Consider the following 24,432-nt stretch of genomic DNA (forward strand, 5'->3'; position numbering starts at 1 on the left):
TCTCTCCGGCAAACCGCCACTCCTTCTCCCTGACCAACCGCCTTCCCCTTAACTACCACCCCCACCGCTACCACCACTACCATCACCACCACCTACCACCACCGTCACCTACCACCACCATCACCACCTACCACCCCCACACCGGCGCTGTACAGTGAGTGTGTGATTCTGACCGGTGGGCCCTGCGTTCCCTCCCTGTGCTCCACTCCATAGGGGTCGACAGAGACTCAGTGGCGTCAGGCAGAGCTCCCGCAGCTCCAGGGCTGGGCAGAGAAAGGACTGCTGACACAGCCAAAGATGGTAAGCAGACCTCACTGCCCACACCTCTTCCCCCCCCCCCAACCCAACCATTTTATATCCACCCATGAACTGATCTTATCTGATTTTGTTAATGTATGTAACCGTATGCACGCGCGTAGACAGCGCTACAGGTGATGTTGCTGACGGAGGCGGTTATGTCCACGGCGGTGGGGGATTGATGGGTGCAAATGAAGCAGGGGCGCGGTGAACGTAGTCTGTAGGCAGGAGATAGTCGTGGTGTTGCGCTGCTGCATAATGGAGCCACCGTAATGAGGCTTTGAGGAGGCCGGGAAAAGTTGATGAGGAGACAAATGCATTTTTTTAACGTTATTAGATTGTGTGCAGACATGTTTTTGGAAAACGCAGAAGTTCAAGTAGAGACAAAGAAATGCGCCACAAGACGTGCTGCCACAAGAATTACAACAAATAAAAGGCTGATTAAAAAACAAGGCCAGGCATGGTGGCATTAAAGAATTTATCATATTGTCACATGATAAGTTATGCATTCCAATTAACACTTAAACACAAGTTGTGAGTTCTAGTTAACGCCGCCTCACTTTCCAACGGCGCCTGGTGTGTGTGCATCAGTGCCTGTAGGTGTGTTCCATCACTGCAGTTTTTAAAGCAGGGGCGTCCACAGTGGCGGGCTCCGCAGTCCGGGCTCAGTGTAGGATGCGTGGTTCATGGAGTGGAAGAAGCTGCGTCTTGCGACGGCTGCTTGTTGTCCTTACCGCTAGCCCGAGAGGGCTGCGTGTTGTGGCTAGCGAGGAGCCATGCAGCGCGGTCTGTCCTTAGCCCAGGGACCGCAGTGGGAGGGGGGGGGGGTTTGAGCAGCCGGATAGCTCACAAGCACGGCCAAGTGGACCGCTGAGCAGCAATAATGCTGGTAGGCAGGGACAAGGAGAGGAATATAATTGGCCAGTGGGACTCTGCAGGTCCCCGTTAATTAGAGTCAGCCATTTTGGTTTGAAACCTCCTCAGAAAATGTCCCATAGAGTAGAAAGCCTCCGACAGAGGGGGACCCAGCAGGGAATGTAAACAGATTTAATAAGGCCCTCTCAAATCAGTTCTCTTCTAGCTAGTCACTTTACCTCCCTCTCTCTCTCTCTCTCTCTCTATCTCTCTCTCTCGTCTCTTTCTGTCTCCTTCTCTCTCACTCTGTCTCCCTCCTCTTTCTCTCTTTTTCCCCCTCTCCCTTTGTCTCTCTCCCTTTCCCATCATCATCTCTCTATCTCCTCTATCTGCCTTCCTTGCTCTCTCTCTCTCTCTCTCTCTCTCTCTCTCTCTCTCTCTCTCTCTCTCTCTCTCTCTCTCTCTCTCTCTCTCTCTCTCTCTCTCTCTCTCTCTCTCTTTCGTCTCTCCCTCTCTTTCTCCCTCTCTCGCTCTATAACTCCCATTTCTCTTTATCTTTCTCCCTCATTCTCTCCTTCTCCCTCTTTCTCCCCCTTCCTCTCCCTCTCTCCCTTTTCCTTTCTCCCCCTCTCCGTCTCACTCTATCCCTCTCTTCTATTTTCTCTTACCCTACCTCTCTCTTCCTGTGTCGCCGATCTCCCACTCTCTCCCTCTCCCTCTCTCTCTTTCGGTCTCTATCTCTCTCCTTCTGAGTTGTGGTAGAATGGTGAGTGGTGAGGCAGGATACTGTCAGAAGACAATTTGCATGCAGCTCTCATCTTGAGAGCTTTTAGACGTCTCTTCGCCTGTTTGTTTTTTGTTTTCTGCTTTGGGCTTTGGGCATTGTTTATGTGTGCATGTGTGTGTGTGCTATGTGCTGTGTGTGTCTGACTGTGTGGTTATGGTGGATATGTTTGTCAACGCAGTTGCCATGGCGCGAATGAGTCTGTGTGTCTTGTATGTGTGCGTGTTTCATGCATATATATGTGTATGTGCTAGTGTGTGTCGCTTTCTGTGAGTGTGTCTGTGTGAAAAGAGGATTGAAGCAGACACAAGCGTGACATTTTTTCTGTTCTCTTCTTGAAGCATTTTGTCTTGCCACACAAGGTTAGAGGCACAGAAAAGAACAATGACAGAAACACAGACTGATTAAGGCGATACGTTTCAAGTCTTTATAATTTAAAAACAAGGACAAATCAAAACATGATTATGCCCCAGGTTGTTTATTTTTTGATATAAATTCCTGTCTAATTGAAATTTAATTGAGAATAGAATTTTGAAATTTAACATTGTTTTATTATTATTATTAATATTTTTCTTTTCTTCTACCTTGGAAGGAACAGAAATACAATATTTTTCAGAAACTGTTTGACAATAACTTCAACAATCAAGTTAGCGTTTTGTGTATTTGTCAAGTGCACTTCATATTTACTACAGCAATTATCCCTATTCTTTATGCTTTCTGACTTTGGTTCACAGAAAATAACACAAAATACTTTTCTTTGGACAGTTTTGAATTTCGAAAATCGGCTTCCTGATCTGTAATTAGCATACAGGGGCAATCTTTTGATGATCTAGAAATTGAGCTAAATGACACGAGTGCTGTATTTTTTTGAAAATATACAATTTATAAAAAGGAAACCTCCAACAAGCTCTGCTGTCTGTGGGGTACTTGACATAAATTAGTTATTATATATATTATAAGTTCTGAATGATGACACTGAACATTAGATTGAATCAGAAAATAAATGTTTAAATTAATTAGAGTTTTTCATGTAAATCATTAATGGGCTGGAACACCAAAGTGATCATATGTTAATCAGTTTGTGGTGAAGAACTTTTGGACTAATAGGCTAATGGTATGTAGCTTTCTATATCATTAACTCAACTATAATTAAACATAGTGTTAAATAAAATGTTATAATAGCAGCACTGGTATCTAGTAATACAGAAGGTACATATATATATTTCATTCATGTGTTCTATGTGTTTTATATCTTTATTCTTTCGTTGCCTTTCGGGTAAGGCACTTGATACAGCGGTTGTGTCTACACTACTGTCACAGCCTTTACATATTTAAATATAAACATACGCATCACGCATTCACACATACATTTGCACAAATATCAGTACCATTGTAACAAGTAAATCCGTGGGCTGCAGAAAATTATCATTTTGTTTTGTAAATCTTTTGTATTCAAATGGTTGAATGCCATTCCTGTTGATATGGTGGAATTATTCAGATTGGAATTCGTTCAAATATGTATTTGAATGTCCCATGGGAGAAAATAACAAAAAAATGCAACTTTCCTTTATCTCTCTCACGCTTTCTCCTTTGCTCTTTTTCTCTCACTCTCTTTTTCTCTCTCTCTCTCCCTCTCCCTCTCTCTCTCTCTCTCTCTCTCTCTCTCTCTCTCTCTCTCTCTCTCTCTCTCTCTCACTCTCTCTCTCTCTCTCTATCTCTCTCTGGTAAGCGTACATAAGAGTTCCTCTTCAAACGATTGCTCCTGAGATGCTGTGTGCAGGAGCTAGTGTCTGAGCCTCTCTCTGTCTGTCACAGTGGAGGCTGCAGCAGCCATTGTGTAGCGGCGGCACTAAGCTAGCAGTTCGGTAGCGGGCTCAGGGCCGGCTCCCAGGAATCAGCTTTCAAAATCAAAAAGAAACTATTCGTAAACATCTCTCACTGTCTGCATGAATATTTAGCTGCTTATCCACTGTGTTGTTGATGGTATTTCTGGCTGTTAAGACTTGGTGGCACGTTTTTGTGGGGGTAATATGCTAGAATATACTTATTCTGAATTGTAGATTCTTCAAAATAGTTAATTTATTTACTTGCACCTTGTCTGCAATATATGGAAATGCATACTCAACTGATAGTGAACCTGGGGTGTTTTTGCATTTTAGTATTTCCAATATATTGTTATAGTTACATAACACTAAGTAGAATCCCTTATTCAGACTATAACGTTAATCTAAATAAGGATTCATAGCAACAACGATGATCATAATTTCCATGACCATGGAAATATTCACCAACGAAAACTCCCCCTCCCCGTCCCCTTTCCCCGTCTGTCTGGTGCACCGCCCCTCCTCTGCTGCCCCCTGCCGGCCCCCCAGATCATCAGTAACATGGAGGCCCCGGTGTCAAACGGCCCCAGCGGCAACACCTCCAACGGACCGACCACCAACAGCCGCGGCTGCCCCTCCCCGATGCAGACCGGCGGCGCCACGGACGACAGCAAGACCAACCTCATCGTCAACTACCTGCCCCAGAACATGACCCAGGAGGAGTTCCGCAGCCTGTTCGGCAGCATCGGAGAGATTGAGTCCTGCAAGCTTGTCCGTGACAAGATCACAGGTGAGACCACAGGTACCGGTCTCTTAATGTTTCCCGCAAAACCAACTGCATAGCCTCTGGGGACAAACTGGTCGACGCCCCGTCTCGGTGCGTTGACCGGTTTGCTCTTATTTCGAACCCCCAATCCCTCATGATGTGTATGATGGATAATCTGCATTTTTTTTTCGATTGCACTGAACGTCGTTTATAGACAGAATGGCATGATGCCATAGTGACTTGTACTTGGAAGGATCTTGTAGAAGGCATTGCAGTGTATCGTTAAGACCAGGCAGGCAAAAGCTATGGCACCTTACACAGTTATAACTGTTTTTATTGCTTTTTTGTCGGATATCACACATGGTTGTAAATAAACACAAACACACACACACACACACACACACACACACACACACACACACACACACACACACACACACACACACACACACACACACACACACACACACACACACACGCACAAGTCTACAACTATTAAAGAGGTCTTATGTGTTAACTAGGGTATGAAAAGCTCTGCAAACACTTGCAGACCTGGGTCAAATATTATTTGGAGCATTGCCAGCCAGTTTGAATATTTGGTGTGGATCACTGCCTGGAGTGCAGACTAGAAGCAGGGGTCCAGCCCTGTGTTTCATGTGCGTTCAGCGCTTTAACTCGACGTTGCGGCAAAGCGCAACATGTTCTCCAGAGGTGTTTAAATTAAGCAGCACTTCTCTGTGCTAATCACAGCTATAATCTGGGACTAGTGGCTGTGTGGGTGGCCATACAGCAGATGGATAGTGGGGGGGGGGGGGGGACCTCTCGCATAATGCCACATAATGGCTTTCATTTGAGATCCTACTTACTGACACTCTTCCCTGATAATCTCATTAAAGAGCGCCCGGCTGGCAGGCAGGCGCATGTCAACAGCAAGCCATTCCGGGGTGCAAAGAAGACACGTGCACGGAAGCACGCATACACACACACACACACACGCAAACTCAAATCACTCGTGCACGCTGTCATTTACAGTATTCACATATAGATGCACTTACCACAGCATCGCAGATTCATATCTTTAAAATGTCGCTTATAACAATGCATTAAGTGCAAGCTGAAATGCAATAGCTGTCACGGTTAGACCATGAAGCATAAAGCATACCTGATCACAGGTTCCTTCCTTAACATGCCGTTGGGTTCTCTGGTCATAAGACGCCGACAGTATTCCTGTCTCCTCATGGGTGCTCTTTGGATCCGTTCTCCTTTCAGACTGAAATTGGTCCTATTATAGGACCTAGGAGTCACTCATGGCAATGGAAATAGAGGTCGCCGTATTCATCAGAAATAACAAGAAAGGGCTCGACATACGCCACTGTCGTTCGCCGCCGCCATCCCTCTCTTCTCCAGATGTTCCCCTTAAAGTGTGCCTTCACAGGCTACGGTGTGCGACCAACAAAGCCGGTGGCAGATAACAGCAGATATTTGGGCAAACATGCAGAGAGCACCGCTAGAGGCCGAAACGTGCACGGCGTAGGGTGGAGAACGGTGTGTTCACTCACTCCTGCACCGTACTCTCATTTGGGGTACCTCTCCTGCCGTACACAAAGAGCTATATTTATCAATGCTGCCGCGTCTCAGCCTGCCCCCCTGCGGTGTATGCCTCCGCCGCCCTCCCATGGGTGCAATTTCCGCATGCAAACTTTTAAGGCTAACAAAGCGCTGCCTTCTGCCCCAAACCCCCCCCCCCCCCCCCCCCCCCCCCCCCCCCCGCCATCACCACCCACACCCCCTGTCCCCAGCCTGCAGTTTGGGGGATGCCAAGAGGATTCTGGGTTCTCTAACTTTCATCCAAATTGTTAACACACTCAGCCAGGTTTGGAGGGAGAGAGAGAGAGGGAGGGAGAGAGAGCGAAAGGAAATGCAAAGTGGTGGAACTAGTAAAGAGAAGACTATTTTTGGCGCCTGGTTGACGCACCTGCAGCCCTCTTTTATCTTCTCTAAATACCCATGCCTAGTAAATGAGAACTTCTCTCAAATTCGCTAAAACTCAGCAACATTCATTTTTTTAGGATGGGTTGTTGAAAATGTCGAAGTCTGAGGAAGATTTCTTTTACCTTCCTCCGATTTTCTTTTTCTGTTCATATTTCAAATATATATATTCATATATGTGAATCTATACATTCTGCAGCAAGATATATTGTCTGGGATATTATGGCTATTGATAACGATTAAAGTGTTCTTCTATAATGCATTTAGAATGTAACATAAAAGTAATTTGGTGGACCTAAATCTAGATTAAAGTTGTTATTATTAAGCCGATTGTACTTAGTAGAGCACACTACCGTAACAACAGAACACACAGAATCAGCGATCTGTATGCTGTTGTGCTAGCCTCGTCTTGTTGTAATCTAAAATACAAGAAGGCTCAAAGTTCCACCACATATTAAAATGTAACAAGTTTGCGAGGCCTGCACTCTGCTTCATCCTAAGCACTCTTGGCCCTTGTGTCCTTTGAACACAATTGCATCCAGAGCAACCTGTGCGTGTGTACCGACGAGGTGTGACCACCTGAGCCCCAGCATGCCTAGAAGAAGAGGGAGCGTCTTCCTATGAGCTCCTCTCCCAGCATCCTGTGGAGCGACTCCTGTCAGTTCACGTCAGCGCGTGGCCTGAGGATCCGGTGTGGGTGGAGGGAGCCACTCCATCTCGCTCTGTTGCCCGGGCTGACTTGCGCTGGGTGGAGGATCCCTCCTGCTCCTCCTGCTCCTCCAGCTCCTTCCCACGTGCCTCCCCCCCCCCCCCCCACCTAACCGCCTGGGCTGCACTGCCAGCCCCGACCTAGTGTTCTCATAACACACCAGGGAAATGCAGGTTAATCTTTTATTTAAGGCCAGCTTACACGCACCAGGCTGCAGCCCACACACACTTGCAGAAGAACCCAAATAGGCCTCTACCTGTGAATCTGTCTTGCCGGCTGTCACCGTTCTCCTAAGCCTCAGAGGCATGGAGGTTGCAAGCATTTCAGATTACGTTGTGTGTGCTGAAGCTTTGGCACCGGTATGTGCTGCATTCCGAATGGTGGACAAATGCTTAAGTTGAGAATGTTATTGTTTTGTGGCAGTAAGCACTACTGAAAGTGGCACTAAATATATATATTTTTCTGGCCGTTTTTGTGAAGACATCTACTTACTTGGAAAATTGTCAATCTCAAAGCTCACATCGTCAGCCAGTGGAACTAACTGTTTATTTCTATGCTAATGCCAAACTCACACCCCTGGAGAGAGGAAGAGAAAATTCATATGGTCCTAGCAACATACCGAATGCAAACGTCTAACACCATTCTGTTATATCGCCACTCTCCATACGAGCAGACGGCAAAGCATGCACGCATGCACACCCGCGCTCACAGGGAATTGACTGATCCTGTCATTTATTCATTTTTCAGGATCATTTTTCTGCATTGGCTGCATTTCTGCCGGATAAATGAATGCATTTGTTTTCATAACGACATGGCAGAAAGAAAATGGCTTTTCATGCTGGAACAAGAATTGATTGTGCCTGTGGATTTTGCGCCTTGATAAAATAGAGTGATTCTGAGAGACGAACATTTCTTTGCATTCTCAGCCATGCCAATAATTACTGTATCCAATAGTGCAGCACACGTATTCGTAGAATATTCATAGAAACCGATATTTGCATCGCTTGTTGAGGAAACAGTTCACAGTGTTTGCCAATGGTTCTCCGGGCGCCTCATTTGGAATGCCTGTCTTCCCTATTGCCTCTGGCTAGCAAACCATTTTCCCAGCGACACCCTTTTATAATAGGCAACATTGTTGTTGTTTGTTTTCGCATATAATAAAATTAAATTAATAATATCTCTCCATCAGAAGCCGTAATGGCAAAACAGCGCTCAGAAGCACGCTAACCGAATCCTGTTCACACTCTGCTTGTCATCTTCCATGTGTTGGGTCTTACCCACGGAATTCAGATATCGGAACTCGAATCGTAGTGACAACGCAGCAACCCAAGCAGATGTTGGCTATGAAAAATAGATGGACTGTGATGTCAGCTGTGGCGTAGGCTGTGCCAGAACACCTCACTGTGCTGTGCTGCCGTGACAGACAGCCGCCCCGGCCCCACACGGAGCAGGCTGAACGCTCAACGCTCCCGTTCCGACGCACACGCACCTGGCTCATTTTGATTACAATACATACCTGGCTAGAGTCTGTTGCACGCGAGACACCGGTGCCGTGCTGCCAAGTGCCAAGCGCGTGCATCAGGTTTCATTTGCGTACCATTTACGGTGAGGCACATCAAGTGCACCCCCAAGTATTTCAACATAAAATATGTATCCCCACCCTCGTCTGCCGGGAGGTGGCGGGCGGAGCTTAGCTGACTCGCGCTGTTCTGTCAGTCTAACAGGGGGGGAGGGAATCAAATATTCACCACGTAAACCTCAGTTTACCCACATCTTTTTGTTGCCGCTGAAATATGCATCGGGAACACGCTCGGGAGCGAAGCTTGCTTTCTTTGTACTTCAGGATGCAAGCCGAGCTGTTTCACACATTACTGCCACGGCGAGGTGAACAAATCCTCGCCAATATTTACATTTATATGATTCCCTGCCTTTGCCTTGTGATGAGGACAATTTTCACCTTAGCAAACTCCCGTGCAGCACAAACAATGTTGTGCCCTTGAAATAAAAATGCAGTGCATTACTTTTTCATAACGTCCCACACATGAATCGAAGGCAGGGTGCGATCAGAGAGGGGCTTTTGATGGCTCAGATTTGGGCCACTTTCATCAGAGCTTCGCATGGCTGAAGATGCCATGAACAGAGCTGACAGGGGGGAAGACGTTGAGGGGACCTGACATCTCCAAAAGCCAGGCATTAAGAGAGCTGCCAGCCCGGGAAGTGAAGACACAGGCAGGCAGACACACATTAAAGTTTCAGTGTCCCAAACCACAGGAATGTCCTGTCTCTCTGCTCCCAGTCGCCCCAGCGTTCCTCCCTCTGCTCAGAACCCCGAATTGGATGTTCAAGCCGCCCCGTGTCCAATCATCTTCCTTTCAAGCGGCCCCTGTCCCCTCTCATTCCGCTCTGAGTGCCCTTTACACAGAACACCGAGGTATCTCAGGTCCCTGGTGTCAGCCTCAGATTCATAGGCTGGATATGCCGCAGGGCTGGTTCCTCACCCCTCACTCTCGGAGACCTACCTCGGCCCAAGGTGACCAGGCAGCGCCCCCCCCCCCCCCCCCCTCTTACCCGGTTATAGCCCTGGCGGAAGGGAGATGGATTGCTCAGAGCCTGTGGGCAGGCTGACACAGTGCTCCTAGCCGTTAGATGGAGGGGAGCTTGGTGGTGCACGGTGGGCATATCACTCTGCAGTGACCATTGCAGACATGGCAGCCTGCCGGAAGCTGCTCTCCGGGGGGGGGGGGGGGCTGGGTCCGAGACTCAAAGGGACCGTTCTGCATGTCAGTTTTCCCTCCATGTCTCCATCATGAGAAAGCCACGTAGCCACAGCATCGCGCCCACACACTGCAGGTTGCGGTACATTGGCCGCAAGGCTGAGGGAGCCACCGTGAGGGGGTGGTGATGATAAGTCAAGGTGTGCGAGGTTGTGTGTGTGTGTGTGTGTGTGTGTGTGTGTGTGTGTGTGTGTGTGTGTGTGTGTGTGTGTGTGTGTGTGTGTGTGTGTGTGTGTGTGTGTGTGTGTGTGTGTGTGTGTGCTGGTGTAGGCCCTGGGAACTCAGAGTGGGAGCCGCGTCACTGTAATAGTGGCTGCTACCTTGGCAACCCCAGAGGGAAAGATGTGTTGAATGAGTGAGTGGGAGAGGGAACTACAGTGGAAATATGCAAGTGCGGGGGATGTTGCTCTGTTTATGAATTTAGTTATTCAAATTGGCTCAATACATGCCACATGATATGTACCGATGCCTATTGCTCAAATCACACCACTTTCAGGCGATGGGGTCTTTTGTTCATAAGTGTAAGCTTCTTCTTTGTGGGAACTCACTGCTCTCTCTCTCTCTCGCTTACTTGGTGACCTATGAAGATAAAGCTGGGTAAGTGAGTATTTTGACACGGAGTGGGTAAGAGTGCACCACTCCAAGTGTTGTGGAAGCGCCGGCCCTTCAGAAATAGCACTACCTTGACTCCCTGCTGCCGATGCTGCCGCCGCCGCCACTGCTGCTGCTGCAGCAACAAGGGGGCGAGACGTCAACCCAGGGAAGACAGCCTGGGCAGTGAGCGTGACACATTTATTTTGACAAATTGAAGTGTTTCCTCCCTCTCGCTACCTCTACCGCCCAGCCTCCCTCCTCCCTCCCCCCGCCCCCTCCCTCTCCACCATGCCTCATAAAATGCTGCTAAATCCGAGACTGACCAAACAGATCTGCCTGTTCCCGGGGAGCAGGCGCTGGGCCTCTCAAGGTGTGTTAGCGTCATGTGCTCAGGACTCTGATGAGCGCAGCACTTCTGCTGTCCCGTCCTCCCTCCGCTCATCTGTCCCGTCCTCCCAGAGCTTGCGCGTGACAGACGGGCTCCCGCTGGCTTCTGACAGGGTGTGGCACACAGGGGCCCCCCCCCCAACCAGGCTATCGGGGTCATCCCCAGCCTAACCTGCTAGCCCCCGTGTGCCGCTGTACTGGTGGAACCGGTTGAACTCACCCTGGGCAGGAAGTGGGTTGAAGGCGCACCGCTATCACTTGCAAAAGCGCAAGGAGATAACGGCGTATTAAATTTCACGCAGCCGTAGAACGCGACCATCCAAATAATTTGGATCTACTCGTAGGAAAATTTTTACACACACTTGGTTAGCTCAGATATTTAAATGCATTTTTAGTTCAGTGTGTGTCATATGTTGTGGTCTTTTGACGGCACATTTTCAAAGGGGAAAGAATCTGTTTTATGTTTTGAAGATATTCAGTGGTTAGATTTAGAGAACATGCGAAAAAAGCTCCATCAAAGGTATATTCCAGCTTAATGAATAGTGCCTCAGACGATCCACGCCATTTAGTGTACCCCTCGGTACCTACGGCCCCAGATCAAAGGTCTACAGTGGGCCTTCTCTGATGATGGCAGGAGTTGGAATGTGCTTTCATGTCTACAGTACAGGGCCCTTAGTTACATTCAACAAGACAGAGCACAAATAATTGCAGGCAATACACAATTGGGAGACCAATTTCCACATATGACAACCCTCTATTGCCTTGTAGTTCAGTAAACACATTCATGTAAATTGACATGGTGTATTGGACCACACAGAATATTTCATGTAGGTAAGTGCTGCGCCGCTCGTGAAAGTGTTTATGAAATTTTGCGCATCAGAATAGGATATAATTGTGTGTGTGTGTGTGTGTGTGTGTGTGTGTGTGTGTGTGTGTGTGTGTCTGTGTGTGTTTGCGTGTGCGGGTGCGTGTGCGTCTGTGTGCGTGCGTGCGTGCGTGCGTGCGTGCGTGCGTGCGTGCGTGCGTGCGTGCGTGCGTGCGTGCGTGCGTGCGTGCGCGCGTGTGTGTGTGTGTGTGGTAAGTAAACCAACATTGCAGCCAGCAGGCAGAGCGCCTGCTGGAGCCACACTCATTTTCTCATCTCACACATTGGGGAACCTGCTGCTTCTCAGGAAACAAATAAAGGCTTAGTCATACGCCTCGCCAACACACTGATGGGGCGTTCTCTAGAAATAGCTGTGTTCCACCACAGAGGGACAGACCCACTTCCCCTCCACTCTTTATTACTCTTTCATACAAATAAAAGGTCTAATTAAGAGTGGAGGTGTGTTCTCACTGGAGCCACCTCCCCTGTAACTGGAAACCCTGGTCCCGTAACAGCGAGAGAGTCAACCAGAGACATCAGTTAGATGGACTTAGACGCTATGGCAGTGTTTGCTGTATCCACGAGAAGTATAACAAGGAGGCACGTTATCGCCGACGTGCAGTACACCAGCCAAACCTACCTTTCATATGTGTCATGTATAATAAATGATGTAATGTTATATTAGGCTCACTGAGCTCCGTCTACATTTCTTTACCATATGCTACGATCCATTAGCGGCCTGATTCTAACAGCTTCCGTTTAGGTGCTTATAAACCCCTCCCTCCCTCAAAGTATTTTCGGGATCGAGTCTCTAATTGCAAATCTTCACGCCGGGCCTATTTCAGGGAACACACCATGAACACGCACCCTATATGCATTCTACATGCACTCAGTATGGTGCATGTGTTCTCTATGGCTTTTAGATTTGTGCAGCTTCCGTTGAACTGACTACGCATTAACCCTAATTTGTGAGGCTTTCGACTGTAATTTGGTGGAAGAAAAAAGAAGCCAATCTGTTGCGTTTTTCCGCACTTAATATCCAATAAACCCAGCAGTCGGCGTCAATTGTTGAATCGTGTTCCCTGCTCATGTTCATAAACTCTATGCACCGGTGTTCTGTAATGGCGACTGCCCCCGTGTTCCGCTGAGGAACCACACTTTAGCGGAGCCATGCTGGGGCCGATTGGAAACAACTCCGGTGCCCCCGTGCTTTTACGACCCGGCAGGAGAGACGGGATCTGGAGCGGAACCGTTGTAGCGCGGCGCGGCGATGCCGCCGACCACGCGGGCTGCTGGTAGGACTGCAGGGGAGGGCTCTGGTGCAGACCGGGGCTGTTATTGTGACAGGCTGCGCAGTGGACCACGCCGCCCGCTGCCCCCCCCTGCACTGTACCGCAGACTGCTGTCTGACGACGCCCCGTTGTACTGCTGCACCGCCGTCACCTGCGCGTGTGCGTGTACGTGCGTGCGTGTGTGTGTGTGTGTGTGTGTGTGTGTGTGTGTGTGTGTGTGTGTGTGCGAAACACGCACGCATGTAAAATCATTAGCGGTGCGGATAATGAATGTGAACCACAATAGGATGGAGTTGGCAGCGTCGTTTCTCTCTCTGGTGTTGACATTCTCTGGTTCGCCGCCAGCCTCCAACACTCCAGTCCTCCCTGTGTGACGTCTGCCTCCCCGCAGAGCGGACATACTTTGCCGCGCGCGCGTGTGTGTGGGTGTAGGCGAGGGAACGCTGGGGGAGTGAGCGAGTGAGAAAGTGAGTATGGGAGTGCGTATGCGTTCATCTGAGTGTGTTGCGTATCCGGGGTCGTGTCTTCCACCCACCTATCCATCCACCCAGGACGTGGGCACCCAGGCTGCCGGTCGCTGGAACCCCAGCTGTGCGCTGCTCTGTAAAAAAAAAAGTCTGGAATCGCCGGGGAAGATTTCCCCTCGTGGAGCTTCCCCCTGTTGCTGCAGGCGATACCCCCCTCTCCCTGTACCCCGCTCCCCGCGGGGAAGGCTGCCAGCCAGTGTTCCTTCCCCTCCCCCGCCCTGTCTCCAGCCGTGGAAGCCGTACGCCTTGCCAAAACGAGAGTTAGGATGGGGATGAGGGGTAGGCGCATGTGCCAGTGCAAAGCTATGTTGCAGAGGCTTTGGCGTGCCACGTATCAGCGTTCAGTGAAAGCGCACGCACTTACACCACTTCAACATGCATGCAAACACACCAATGAGCACGCTTACATGGATACTTACAAACCCCCCATTAGCAAACCACCAGTGTTTAGTGTTGACAGTAACAACACTGTTCCCCAACACCAAGGTTGTACCAAAGGAAAAAAAACACACACACAGACACACACACACACACACACACACACACACACACACACACACACACACACACACACACACACACACACACACACACACACACACACACACACACACACACACACACACACATACACATTCGATTGACCAACACATGGCTCTCCATAGTAAAAGTCCATCATTGAATGGTAGCCTCTATGGCTGGGTGGTTGGCTAGCCAGTTGGCTCTGAACGCCGAGTGTGTGTTGCTATGACTAAGCACCAGCCAGCCCGTTTAGATCACCCAGCATTGAGAGCTCTCCATCAGCACACTTCATTTGGGCTAACCTTCTGGTTGGCTCACACTTCCAACTTCACACTCCCCTGTTGAAGCAGAGCGAGCGGGCTAGGGAAGGTGATGGGAGAGTGGATCCTTGGAGAGGGATGTTATGGATGGAGAGTCCAATACTGCAAGTTAAGAGACCATCAGCCATTCACTCCTGGCTGAAAGTTTGCTTCCATTTCAACTTGAAATCGTTAATGCCTCGAGTGGTTATTTAGTGTACTACACTTCTGTGTGCACATCTGTATGGAAAACAAATATATTTTACTTCCTAAATATTATAAAACTATATCCAGATCAGATCATAATATTATAGTTTCAAATATGAGAGCTGCCATTCAAACCATGCCTTAACTTGTGTTTGCCACTTCATTTAGGTATATTCAGCCCAGTAAAGCACCATGGCTATGAAAATAATCTATAAAAAGAATATGGGTTATATTTGGATTCAGCTAAACTGTCTGGTTGGTGTCAGCTGAGAGTCAGAGATGGAGGAGGAGAAAGGAGTAGGAGAAGAGGAAGAGGAGGGTTAGTTATAAATAGCAGAACTCTCTCTAGGATGGCAGGTTTTTAATTAACAATAGAGAACGTCTGATAATCCACGGTTAATCCAGAGAAGAGAGGGAGGAGGAGAGGAGGAGGAGGAGGGAGACTCTTTGGCTGTTTGATGTTAGCACTACAAGTCCCTCCTGGGCCCTGGCTCGCTCGCTGAAGCGCTGTTCTGCACTGTGATATCCATAGCCCACATGTATTTATTCTGTGAAACAGCCATGCTCCATATTTGTGATTCACTTTGTCTCTGACTAACCGCTGTCTGTTCCCATTAGTCTGAGGAAAGGGCCCAGGCCGCCCCTCTCGGACCAGCCGGGACTCGGCTGTGTGTGGGTTTTGTGGCGGGGAAGAGGGGGCCTGTTTGTTGTAAGAGCGCTCAGCTGAGGGCCTTAATGGCTGGAGGCATCCACTTGAAGTCCTGCGCCTCATGGAAGGCTGGATCTGTCGGGGAAACACTGTGAGATGTCAGGCCCGCTTCACGCTCAAAAGGAATCGGCAATCTGAGGCATTTTCCGCGCTTTGAGGGGAAATGGGGAAGGAGGGGTGTTGGGATGTTTTGTTCTTTTTTGTTTTGCCTTTGGTTGCTGCAAAGACTCTAATAACTTCACTGTAGCATGTCATCTGCTGGGGTTTGGCATCGTTCAAATTCCAGTTCCCAGTCTTCTCCACAGGGTTCTTCAGTTCTCTGTCCTAGAACAATCAGGGACCCATAGAACCGATTACAATTAAGCGCGTCCGTGTTGTTGTCAGCGGTGGATTTCAGAAAGACGTAAAGGATGTTTGTTCAAGATGACATTTGTTTTTTCTGTCTCTCACTTGTTTTGCAGGACAGAGTCTTGGATACGGGTTTGTTAACTACATTGACCCAAAGGATGCAGAGAAGGCCATCAACACATTAAACGGACTGAGACTCCAGACCAAAACAATCAAGGTAATACAATTTTTTATTTTTTATTTCAATGTGTCAGTTTAAATCAGTAGGCGGGGAAAGAATGGGTTTTGCCACACTTAATATCCAATAAATTGAGTGATTCAAATTTCGAATTTAATTTCGATTCATTAATTTTAGATGTGATAAACATGACTATATCTAAATAATTGACGGAATAACAGGAAGAGAAAATGTCTTATGAAAGTCCCCTTAGAGACTGAACTTGATTTTGCCTTATTCAAAATCCATGGGCCTGAGCAATCAAACACTGCTTCAATCACAGAACCAGACTGTAACTAGCATGCTTATTAGTTTCCAAATGTCAGACCCAGGAGGTAGAATTATGGAGATGTCTATTACTGAAGGAATGAACAACCATTCATCACTCTCTATTACTTTAACCAAAAACAAATAGAGCTCTGCCAGTATTATATGGTAATGGTATTGAATGAGCAGGTTTGGAGGTCTCTCCATCAAAGGTGAATCAATGCCTACGTTGTGCTTCTATAGGTGCTAAAATGACCTCTCTCCGTCTCCTGTCTCTTCCCTCCTCCCTCCTCTCCGCTCTTTCCTCTCTCCTCTCTCCTCTATCCTTTCCTCTTTCCTCTTTCCTCTCACTTATCTCTTCTCTCATCTCTCCCCTCTCCCCACTCCTATATCCCTCTCTGCTCTCTCCTCTCCTCTCCTCTCCCCTCTCCCCTCTCTCCTCTCTCCTCTCTCCTCTCCTCTCTCCTCTCTCCTCCCACCTCTCTCCTCCCACCTCTCTCCTCTCTCCTCTCCCCTCTCCCCTCTCTCCTCTCACCTCTCTCCTCTCTCCTCTCTCCTCTCTCCTCCCACCTCTCTCCTCCCTCCTCTCCCCTCTCTCCTCTCTCCTCTCTTCTCTCTCCTCCCTCCTCCTCTCTCTTCTCACCTCTCTCCTCTCTCCCCTCTCCTCCCACCTCTCTCCTCCCTCCTCTCTCTTCTCTCCCCTCTCCTCTCTCCTCCCTCCTCTCCCCTCTCTCCTCTCTCCTCTCTTCTCTCTCCTCCCTCCTCCTCTCTCTTCTCTCCCCTCTCTCCTCTCTCCTCTCTTCTCTCTCCTCCCTCCTCCTCTCTCTTCTCTCCCCTCTCTCCTCTCTCCTCTCTTCTCTCTCCTCCCTCCTCCTCTCTCTTCTCTCCTCTCTTCTCTCCCCTCTCTCCTCTCTCCTCTCTTCTCTCTCCTCCCTCCTCCTCTCTCTTCTCTCCTCTCTCCTCTCTCCTCTCTCCTCTCTCCCCTCTCCTCCCACCTCTCTCCTCCCTCCTGTCTCTTCTCTCCCCTCTCCTCTCTCCTTCCTCCTCTCCCTTCCCTCCTCTGCGATGGCAGGCTGATGATGCGCTGCTAGTGTTAAACAGGCCCAGTAATCTGCTCTGCTATGGTAATCCCTGGATGCTCACCACTGTCATCGTGGCTGATCTGATCTAATCTAATCTAATAGGATGGGATTAGCCCTGTAGTTGTGAATGGGGATATTCCTGCAGAGCATCCAACAAATCCCTAGACAGCATATTGAAAACATGTCGAGACTTTCCGGCCTGGCCTGAGGTCAACCCCGCACCCTGGCTATGATTTTACCCCCGGGATTCAGAAAGAGAGACGGAGTGAGGGGAGAGATGTGGGAATCAATGTTTGCTTTCCTATTTATTTTTTCTGTTCTTAGTTTTGCTTTCATTTATTTTTAACACAACCGGTACAGTGCAGTCTCACCTTGTTCCCACACAGTTCACAGAGCTCAGATGTCAAAGCACAATTCAGTACAGTACCAGTCTGATATATATATATCCAGCTGACCAAGCTGGGAGAGCACTTTTACTTTGTTTACAATAGACTCTCTCTCTTTCTCTATCTCACACTCACAAACACACACAAACACACACAAACACACACTAACACACACACGCATGCCCACACATACACAAACAGTTTGTCGATATGGACACATGGGTGATAGTAGACTTTGAGAGTGTCCACAGAAAAAGTTAAATACCACACACATACACACACACACACACACACACACATGCACACACAAGCACATACACACAGCCACACACAGCCCTTGTGTAATCAGAGGTTCAAGAATCTCCATCCTCACCCTGACACGGTGGAGAGAGGTTACCTCAAGTGGTTTCCGTGATAAGGACAGGCATGGTAATGGCAGAAGACAACTCTGCATCTCTCTGTCTGTCACTATCATCCTCTCACACCTCTGCCCCTGTCTGCCACCCACTCTCTCTGCCCTTCTGCCACAACTCTCTCTCTCTCTCTCTCTCTCTCTCTCTCTCTCTCTCTCTCTCTCTCTCTCTCTCTCTCTCTCTCTCTCTCTCTCTCTCTCTCTCTCTCTCTCTCTCTCTCTCTCTCTCTCTCTCTCTCTTTATTTTTTTTCTCCCTCTCTCTCTCTGTCACCCTCTCCACGCAACAGCTTAAAAAATAAATAAATCCCCTGAAGATAGCGAGGTAAATTAAAAGCTGGCAGGAGCATCTCAACATTTGCCACGCCACACCTTTAACAGCCCCCCCCTTCCCCCCCTCTGCCGCTTCAGAAGTGAGAGGAACCGTCACAGCATTTTACATGCTGCTACCAGGCATGTTTGTGTGTGTGTGTGTGTGTGTGTGCGTGGGTGTGTATGTATGTATGTGTGTGTGTGTGTGTGTGTGTGTGTGTGTGTGTGTGTGTGTGTGTGTGTGTGTGTGTGTGTGTGTGTGTGTGTGTGTGTGTGTGTGTGTGTGTGTGTTTGTGTGTCTGAAGTCTCTTGCCTATCCTCACACCTAGAGTTTCTCAGGAAAACTCCCCCCTTCCCATCTCCCCCCGTTACCTCCCTCTCCCCTCCCCTCCATCTTGAGGTGTGAGGGGAAGGAGCACGGCAAGGGTGAAGTCTAATCGCTAACCCCCCCTCTACTTTTTCATGCACACACAAACACACAGTATACACACACACAGTATTTTTAAGATCCACATTTAAACTTGTATAACTTTGCAGATCAAACCGAGAACCGTACGCATGCAAACGTGCAAGCACAGCACACACAAACACACACACATACACACACACACACACACACACACACACACACACACATGCACACTACTCATTCACACATACACATCCTTCACTTTCACACATACAATACTGCTCACTGCTTGAGGAGGTGTTGATGGATTAGACATCTGGAGTTGGCTGAGAAGGCGTGAAAGAGGAGAGAGGAGAGGTGCACGCAGAGAAGTGCAGAGAAGTTGAAAAAGGAAGAGACAGTGAGGCAAAATCTCTAGCAAGGAAGAACAGAGAGAGTGCGAGATGGAGTTGAATGCGGCCAGGGAGTGCGTTGGACGCAGCCAGGCAAAGCGTAAAGGGAAAAAGAAACAGAGACAAGGAAGAGTGATTTGGTTCGAGGAGCGGGGAAAGAGAGAGGAAGTGGAGAGAGCCGAGAGAAAAAAAGAAGCCCAGAGAGCGGGAGAGAGAGAGAGACAGATAGGGGGAGAGAGAGAGAGAGGAAGAGTCGAGCAAACAAAAGAGAAGAAAAATGACAGGCCAAGGGATGGCCTACGACTGGTGATCCCAATTTCTCCTGGCGTCAAGAGTTCAGCATGATTTCCATGCTGTAACGCAGGGATATGTCGGCACTTCCTCCGTATTTTCTTGACTAACCACGTTGGATGGCTTACGTCTCCACATGTCAGAGATGTAATGAAAGCGCAGCAAGGAAAGCTGCTCCAGTCAGCAGCAAGGGTAATGGGATTTTACTTAACTTCACGGGAACAAAATTCGGGCATTCGCATGTAGGTCGTTTCCCCCGACATACGGGGGAAAAAAGACTGGTTGTGAGTTTTATATGCTGCACAGTAAATCCAGTGGAATATTTCCAAATACATCAAGGGGAAAAGACTGAAATTTGAAGTGTGTGGGCATGCGTTTGTGTGTCTGTGTGTGTGTGTGTGTGTGTGTGTGTGTGTGTATGTGTGTGTGTGTGTGTGTGTGTGTGTGTGTGTGTGTGTGTGTGTGTGTGTGTGTGTGTGTGTGTGTGTGTGTGTGTGTGTGTGTGTGTGTGTGTGTGTGTGTGTGTGTGTGTGTGTGTGTGTGTGTGTATGTGTGTGTGTGTGTGAGAGGGAGTTTCGTGGGAATGGGATTTTCGAATAATCTTTGGAATATTCCGGGAGAGGGGCAGAGTCGCTAAAATATGAATTACATTTAATAACTAAATGTACACCTAAAATCAGCAGCTTAATATAACTGAATTACATCACAGTACACCACTGACTAAACGGGGCATAGTGAAGGCTTAAAGGCTTTAACTGTCTGCTGTTAATGTCCTAATTAAAATGTTCTTTAATAAAGGTCCGGCCCCTTCGGTTAAAGGCCAGCTTAAATGAATCTTGTTATCTTTGCAATCCAAATGACGATTGAGTCATTTGGTCGTATCAGTGTACGGAGCACCCAAACCCTAATTCACTCAGTTGCTTAAAAATCAAAATTGCGCTCGCTCAGGGCTCCCCCGCACTTTTAAAGTCAGCTTATTATTCTTTTCTATTTTTGCACTCTTGTCTATTTATACACAGCGGACCATTTTCCGCCTGCTGCATACTATTCTCCTCTCTCCGCCCTCTCTAAGTGTGCCCGCCCCTCTCTCCCCTCCCTAGGTGTCGTACGCACGGCCAAGCTCCGCCTCCATCCGCGATGCCAACCTGTATGTGAGCGGCCTGCCCAAGACCATGACCCAGAAGGAGCTGGAGCAGCTCTTCTCCCAGTATGGACGCATCATTACCTCTCGCATCCTGGTCGACCAGGTCACAGGTATCCATGGGGCAGCACTCTCCTTACACACATACACACACACACACACACACACACACACACACACACACACACACACACACACACACACACACACACACACACACACACACACACACACACACACACACACACACACACCAACATATACACATATACACACGCACACACATACAGACACACATATGTATTCACATACACATACACACACACACACACACACACAAAGAAAACCACACAGATACACATATACACATTCAAATGCACTCCAACGTATAAAAGCACCTACTCAAATGTACACACACACACACACAAACACACACATTCATAACATGTACACGTACACAGACACATATATACTTAAACAAATGTGCACTCCCAGCACTGGTACTCATACTGAAGTACTCACATGTCTATGTCCCTGTGGGTGGGTATGTGTGTGTATTCGTGGTGGTAATCATAACGTAGTAGTGAGTTCTTTCATGCGTCTTTAGATAATTCCCTTTGCTTGTGTGCGCCCAAAAATACCAGCGTTTAGCACCCTCGTCTGCACGCTTGCTTGCACCCTTATGTTTGTTTGCGCTCACCAGGCCTCTGAGTGTGTGTGTGTGTGTGTGTATGTGTGTGTGTGTGTGTGTGTGTGTGTGTGTGTGTGTGTGTGTGTGTGTGTGTGTGTGTGTGTGTGTGTGTGCTTTCCGTCTACGTCTCTTACATGCGTTGCATGTAAGTGCACGCGTGCTCGATTACACATTCTACCACGTACAAAAACACATGAATGAATCCCAACCGGCTAATTGTATGGCGGTGGAGGCCCCCTAGGCGTGTCTCTGGGATCGGTTTCAGTGGGCTGTGTGGGTGCCTGCGGGCGGAGACCTGCTCCGCTGTTGTGAGCAATGTGTACTGATGATGCAGAAACAGCTCCACACTGTAAGACACTTGCGTTTGCCTAAGCTGAATAAATCACTGCTGGCAGGAAAGTACATGCCCGTGGGCAGGGAAGAGGAAGAGGAAGAGGACAGGAAGAGGGGATGAGGAGGAAAGGAGGGGAGGCGAATGCAGAGGAGAGGAAAGCAGGAGAGGGGAGGGGACAGGAGAAGCACGGGAGAGGAGGAGGAGAGGATGGGAGGGGAGGGGAGAGGAGGAGTTGTAGGGAGGGGAGAGGAGAGGAGCAAGAAAGGATGGGAGTAGATGGGGGGGGGGGAGGAGGAGAGGATGGGAGAATAAGGAGAGGTTTGGTTTAGAGGGGGGAGAAGGAGCGGGGAAGGAAGCACGAGGCAGAGGAGAGGAGAAGAGGAGAGGACGGGAGAAGAATGAGAGGACTGGTGTATAGGGGGGGAGGGAAGTAGAGGAGAGGAGTAGAGGGGAGGGGATGGGGGAGGAGATAAGGGCAGGGGTGAGACGGGGAGAGGACGAGTGAGCAGAGGAGATGAGTGGAGTACAGAGGTGAGGAGAGGAGAGAAAAGATAGCTGGGCGAAAGTGAGAAGGGGAGGGGAAGGGAGAGGAGAGAAGGGGTTAGGCAAGGTGAGGACAAGGGGGGGGGGGGGAGCGGGAACAGAGGGAGGGAGGGAGAGAGGAGGATGATATTCATGCACGTGAGGCTGGAGGAAGGGAACAGCATGGAGAGGCAGGAGGAGTAAAAGGGGGGGAGGTGGAACGCTACGTGGAACCGGACGAGAGAAAAACAAAAGAGAGAGAGCGAGAGAAGGCTAGCAGAGGTGAAGAAAGGAGAATTGAACGTGGGGGGGGTGTGGATGGTGCAAGGGTGCAGAAAGTGCAATAAAGAAGATGGAGCCAAGGTACATAGCGGCCACGGGGAAGGAGAGACTGCGAGGAGAGGCGGAGGAGTTTGACGAGGGGGACGGAGGGAGCGGCGCCCATAAAAGAGCAGCGGCGTGGGGGAAAAAAAAGGAGGCGGTTACCGCGGCTACGGAGAGGACGCGGCGGTCACATCTCCCTGTCTATTTATCTGCTTAACTAGCAGACCTGTCGTGGCGCCGGGAGGCCGCTCCCCAGGGGGGGCCCGCCGTTCCACAGCACAGCACAGGCGGGAAAAAACAAACGGGAGACGCCACAGACAACACATCTGTTCACACTGCAGCCTCATCTCTTATTTTAAACCTGCCCGCTCGGGGGGGGGGGGGGGGGGGGGGGGGGGCGGGCGTCCGGCCATAAATACACCCAGCCCCGGCAGCGATGGCCCTGGGAAATCGGCGAGGAGTGACGCATCCACCCCGAGCCCGGGCTCTTAAAAAGGAGCCTCAATTATTCATCGCGGCGCCATTCTTGACTTAGCACACCGTCCGTTTTAGACCTGAGCGTTCTCAAGAGCAGCTAAGTGCTCGTTGGACCTGCGTGTACCGGCAGAATATATTCACAGGCTTTGCAGAGAGGCAGCACCCCCCCCCCCCCCCCCCCCCCCCACCCCAAAACCCTATCACTAAGACTTTGGAGGAATAGGGAGGATGGGGGGTGGATTTGTGAGTGGGACATGGAAAGGACAGGGATAGGGGAGGGGAGAGAGAGAAACGAGAACGAGTGAGATAAGGAGTGGTAGAGTAGCACACTCTCTGAGTAATGGGTAGATGATCACAATATTGTTACAGTAGAGGAGCAGGAGAATCGGCCGCACCAAAGAGTTGGGATGGTGGCATTAAAGGAGCAGGGAATCTCAGAACCTAATAGGGAGGAGTGATTCATACTGGAGTAATTGGAGAGTCTGTCTATATTTAGACGGTATAACTACCTGACTGCGACTCATAGCACACATGTACTATTTCCTGCAAATAGTATTTTCAAAGCTGAATACTGAAAATAATCAGGATAACTACAGAAATGCTTCCATGCGTACATGCTTCCCTCCTTTATTTAACATGCCTCAGCTTATTCTCTCATTCTCTTCTCGTTCTCTGTTCCTTTTACCACCGCAGCAAACACATTCACAACCACTTATTTTTATATTGGTATATTGCAAATACTATTAATTGTGTTTTTATTTGTGAGGAAACGGCTGGGAATACACAATACACTTTAAATTCCCTAATTCCCCAAAATGTACCTGTGCTTAACTTACAAGTGCACACATTGTTTCTTAAGCACCCTTAATACAGACATATATACACATTTCTTCCTTTAGTGTGCATTGATACATTCACCACACGTTCATGCATGCATACTGTGTTCGACACACTCCAACACACTTCTTCCTGTTACTTAAACATACACAGACGCTTGCAGACGCACACACACACGCACGCACAAACACACAGAGACACACAAAGACACACACACACACACAGAGACACACGGACTCCTGGACGTCTCCCCAGGAGGCTAAAGGATCAGCAGGAGAAATGTTAATGACCAATTAGATGTTAGAGTTGCCGGTGATTAAGAAACACAGAAGATTTTAGGGGGACCCTGAGAGCAGTAAGCTGGCATCATCAACTCATCTTTCTCTTTTCCTTTCTGCTTAAAGAAACACACGCACACACACACACACACACACACACACACACACACACACACACACACACACACACACACACACACACACACACACACACACACACACACACACACACACACACACACACACACAGGGACACACAAGCTCACACTTGTTTCCCCAACAAAGAGCTTCTGCCTGCAAATTAAAACCCTGCAG

At 48.8% G+C, this 24,432-nt stretch overlaps 1 protein-coding gene across 1 annotated transcript in view; it reads left to right on the forward strand.

The window, feature by feature from the left end:
• The window catches only part of elavl4 (ELAV like neuron-specific RNA binding protein 4), a 72,329-nt gene that overhangs the window by 31,430 nt on the left and 16,467 nt on the right, over positions 1 to 24,432 (forward strand). Inside the window, exons 3-6 of the mRNA XM_056603628.1 lie at positions 214 to 300; positions 4,309 to 4,549; positions 15,861 to 15,964; positions 20,614 to 20,764. Of these exons, the coding sequence (XP_056459603.1) occupies positions 214 to 300; positions 4,309 to 4,549; positions 15,861 to 15,964; positions 20,614 to 20,764 (583 nt within the window). The remainder of the gene's footprint in view (positions 1 to 213; positions 301 to 4,308; positions 4,550 to 15,860; positions 15,965 to 20,613; positions 20,765 to 24,432) is intronic.

The sequence above is a fragment of the Gadus chalcogrammus genome, chromosome 12, assembly GCF_026213295.1.
Source record: "Gadus chalcogrammus isolate NIFS_2021 chromosome 12, NIFS_Gcha_1.0, whole genome shotgun sequence".
In the NCBI taxonomy this organism is placed as follows: domain Eukaryota; kingdom Metazoa; phylum Chordata; class Actinopteri; order Gadiformes; family Gadidae; genus Gadus; species Gadus chalcogrammus.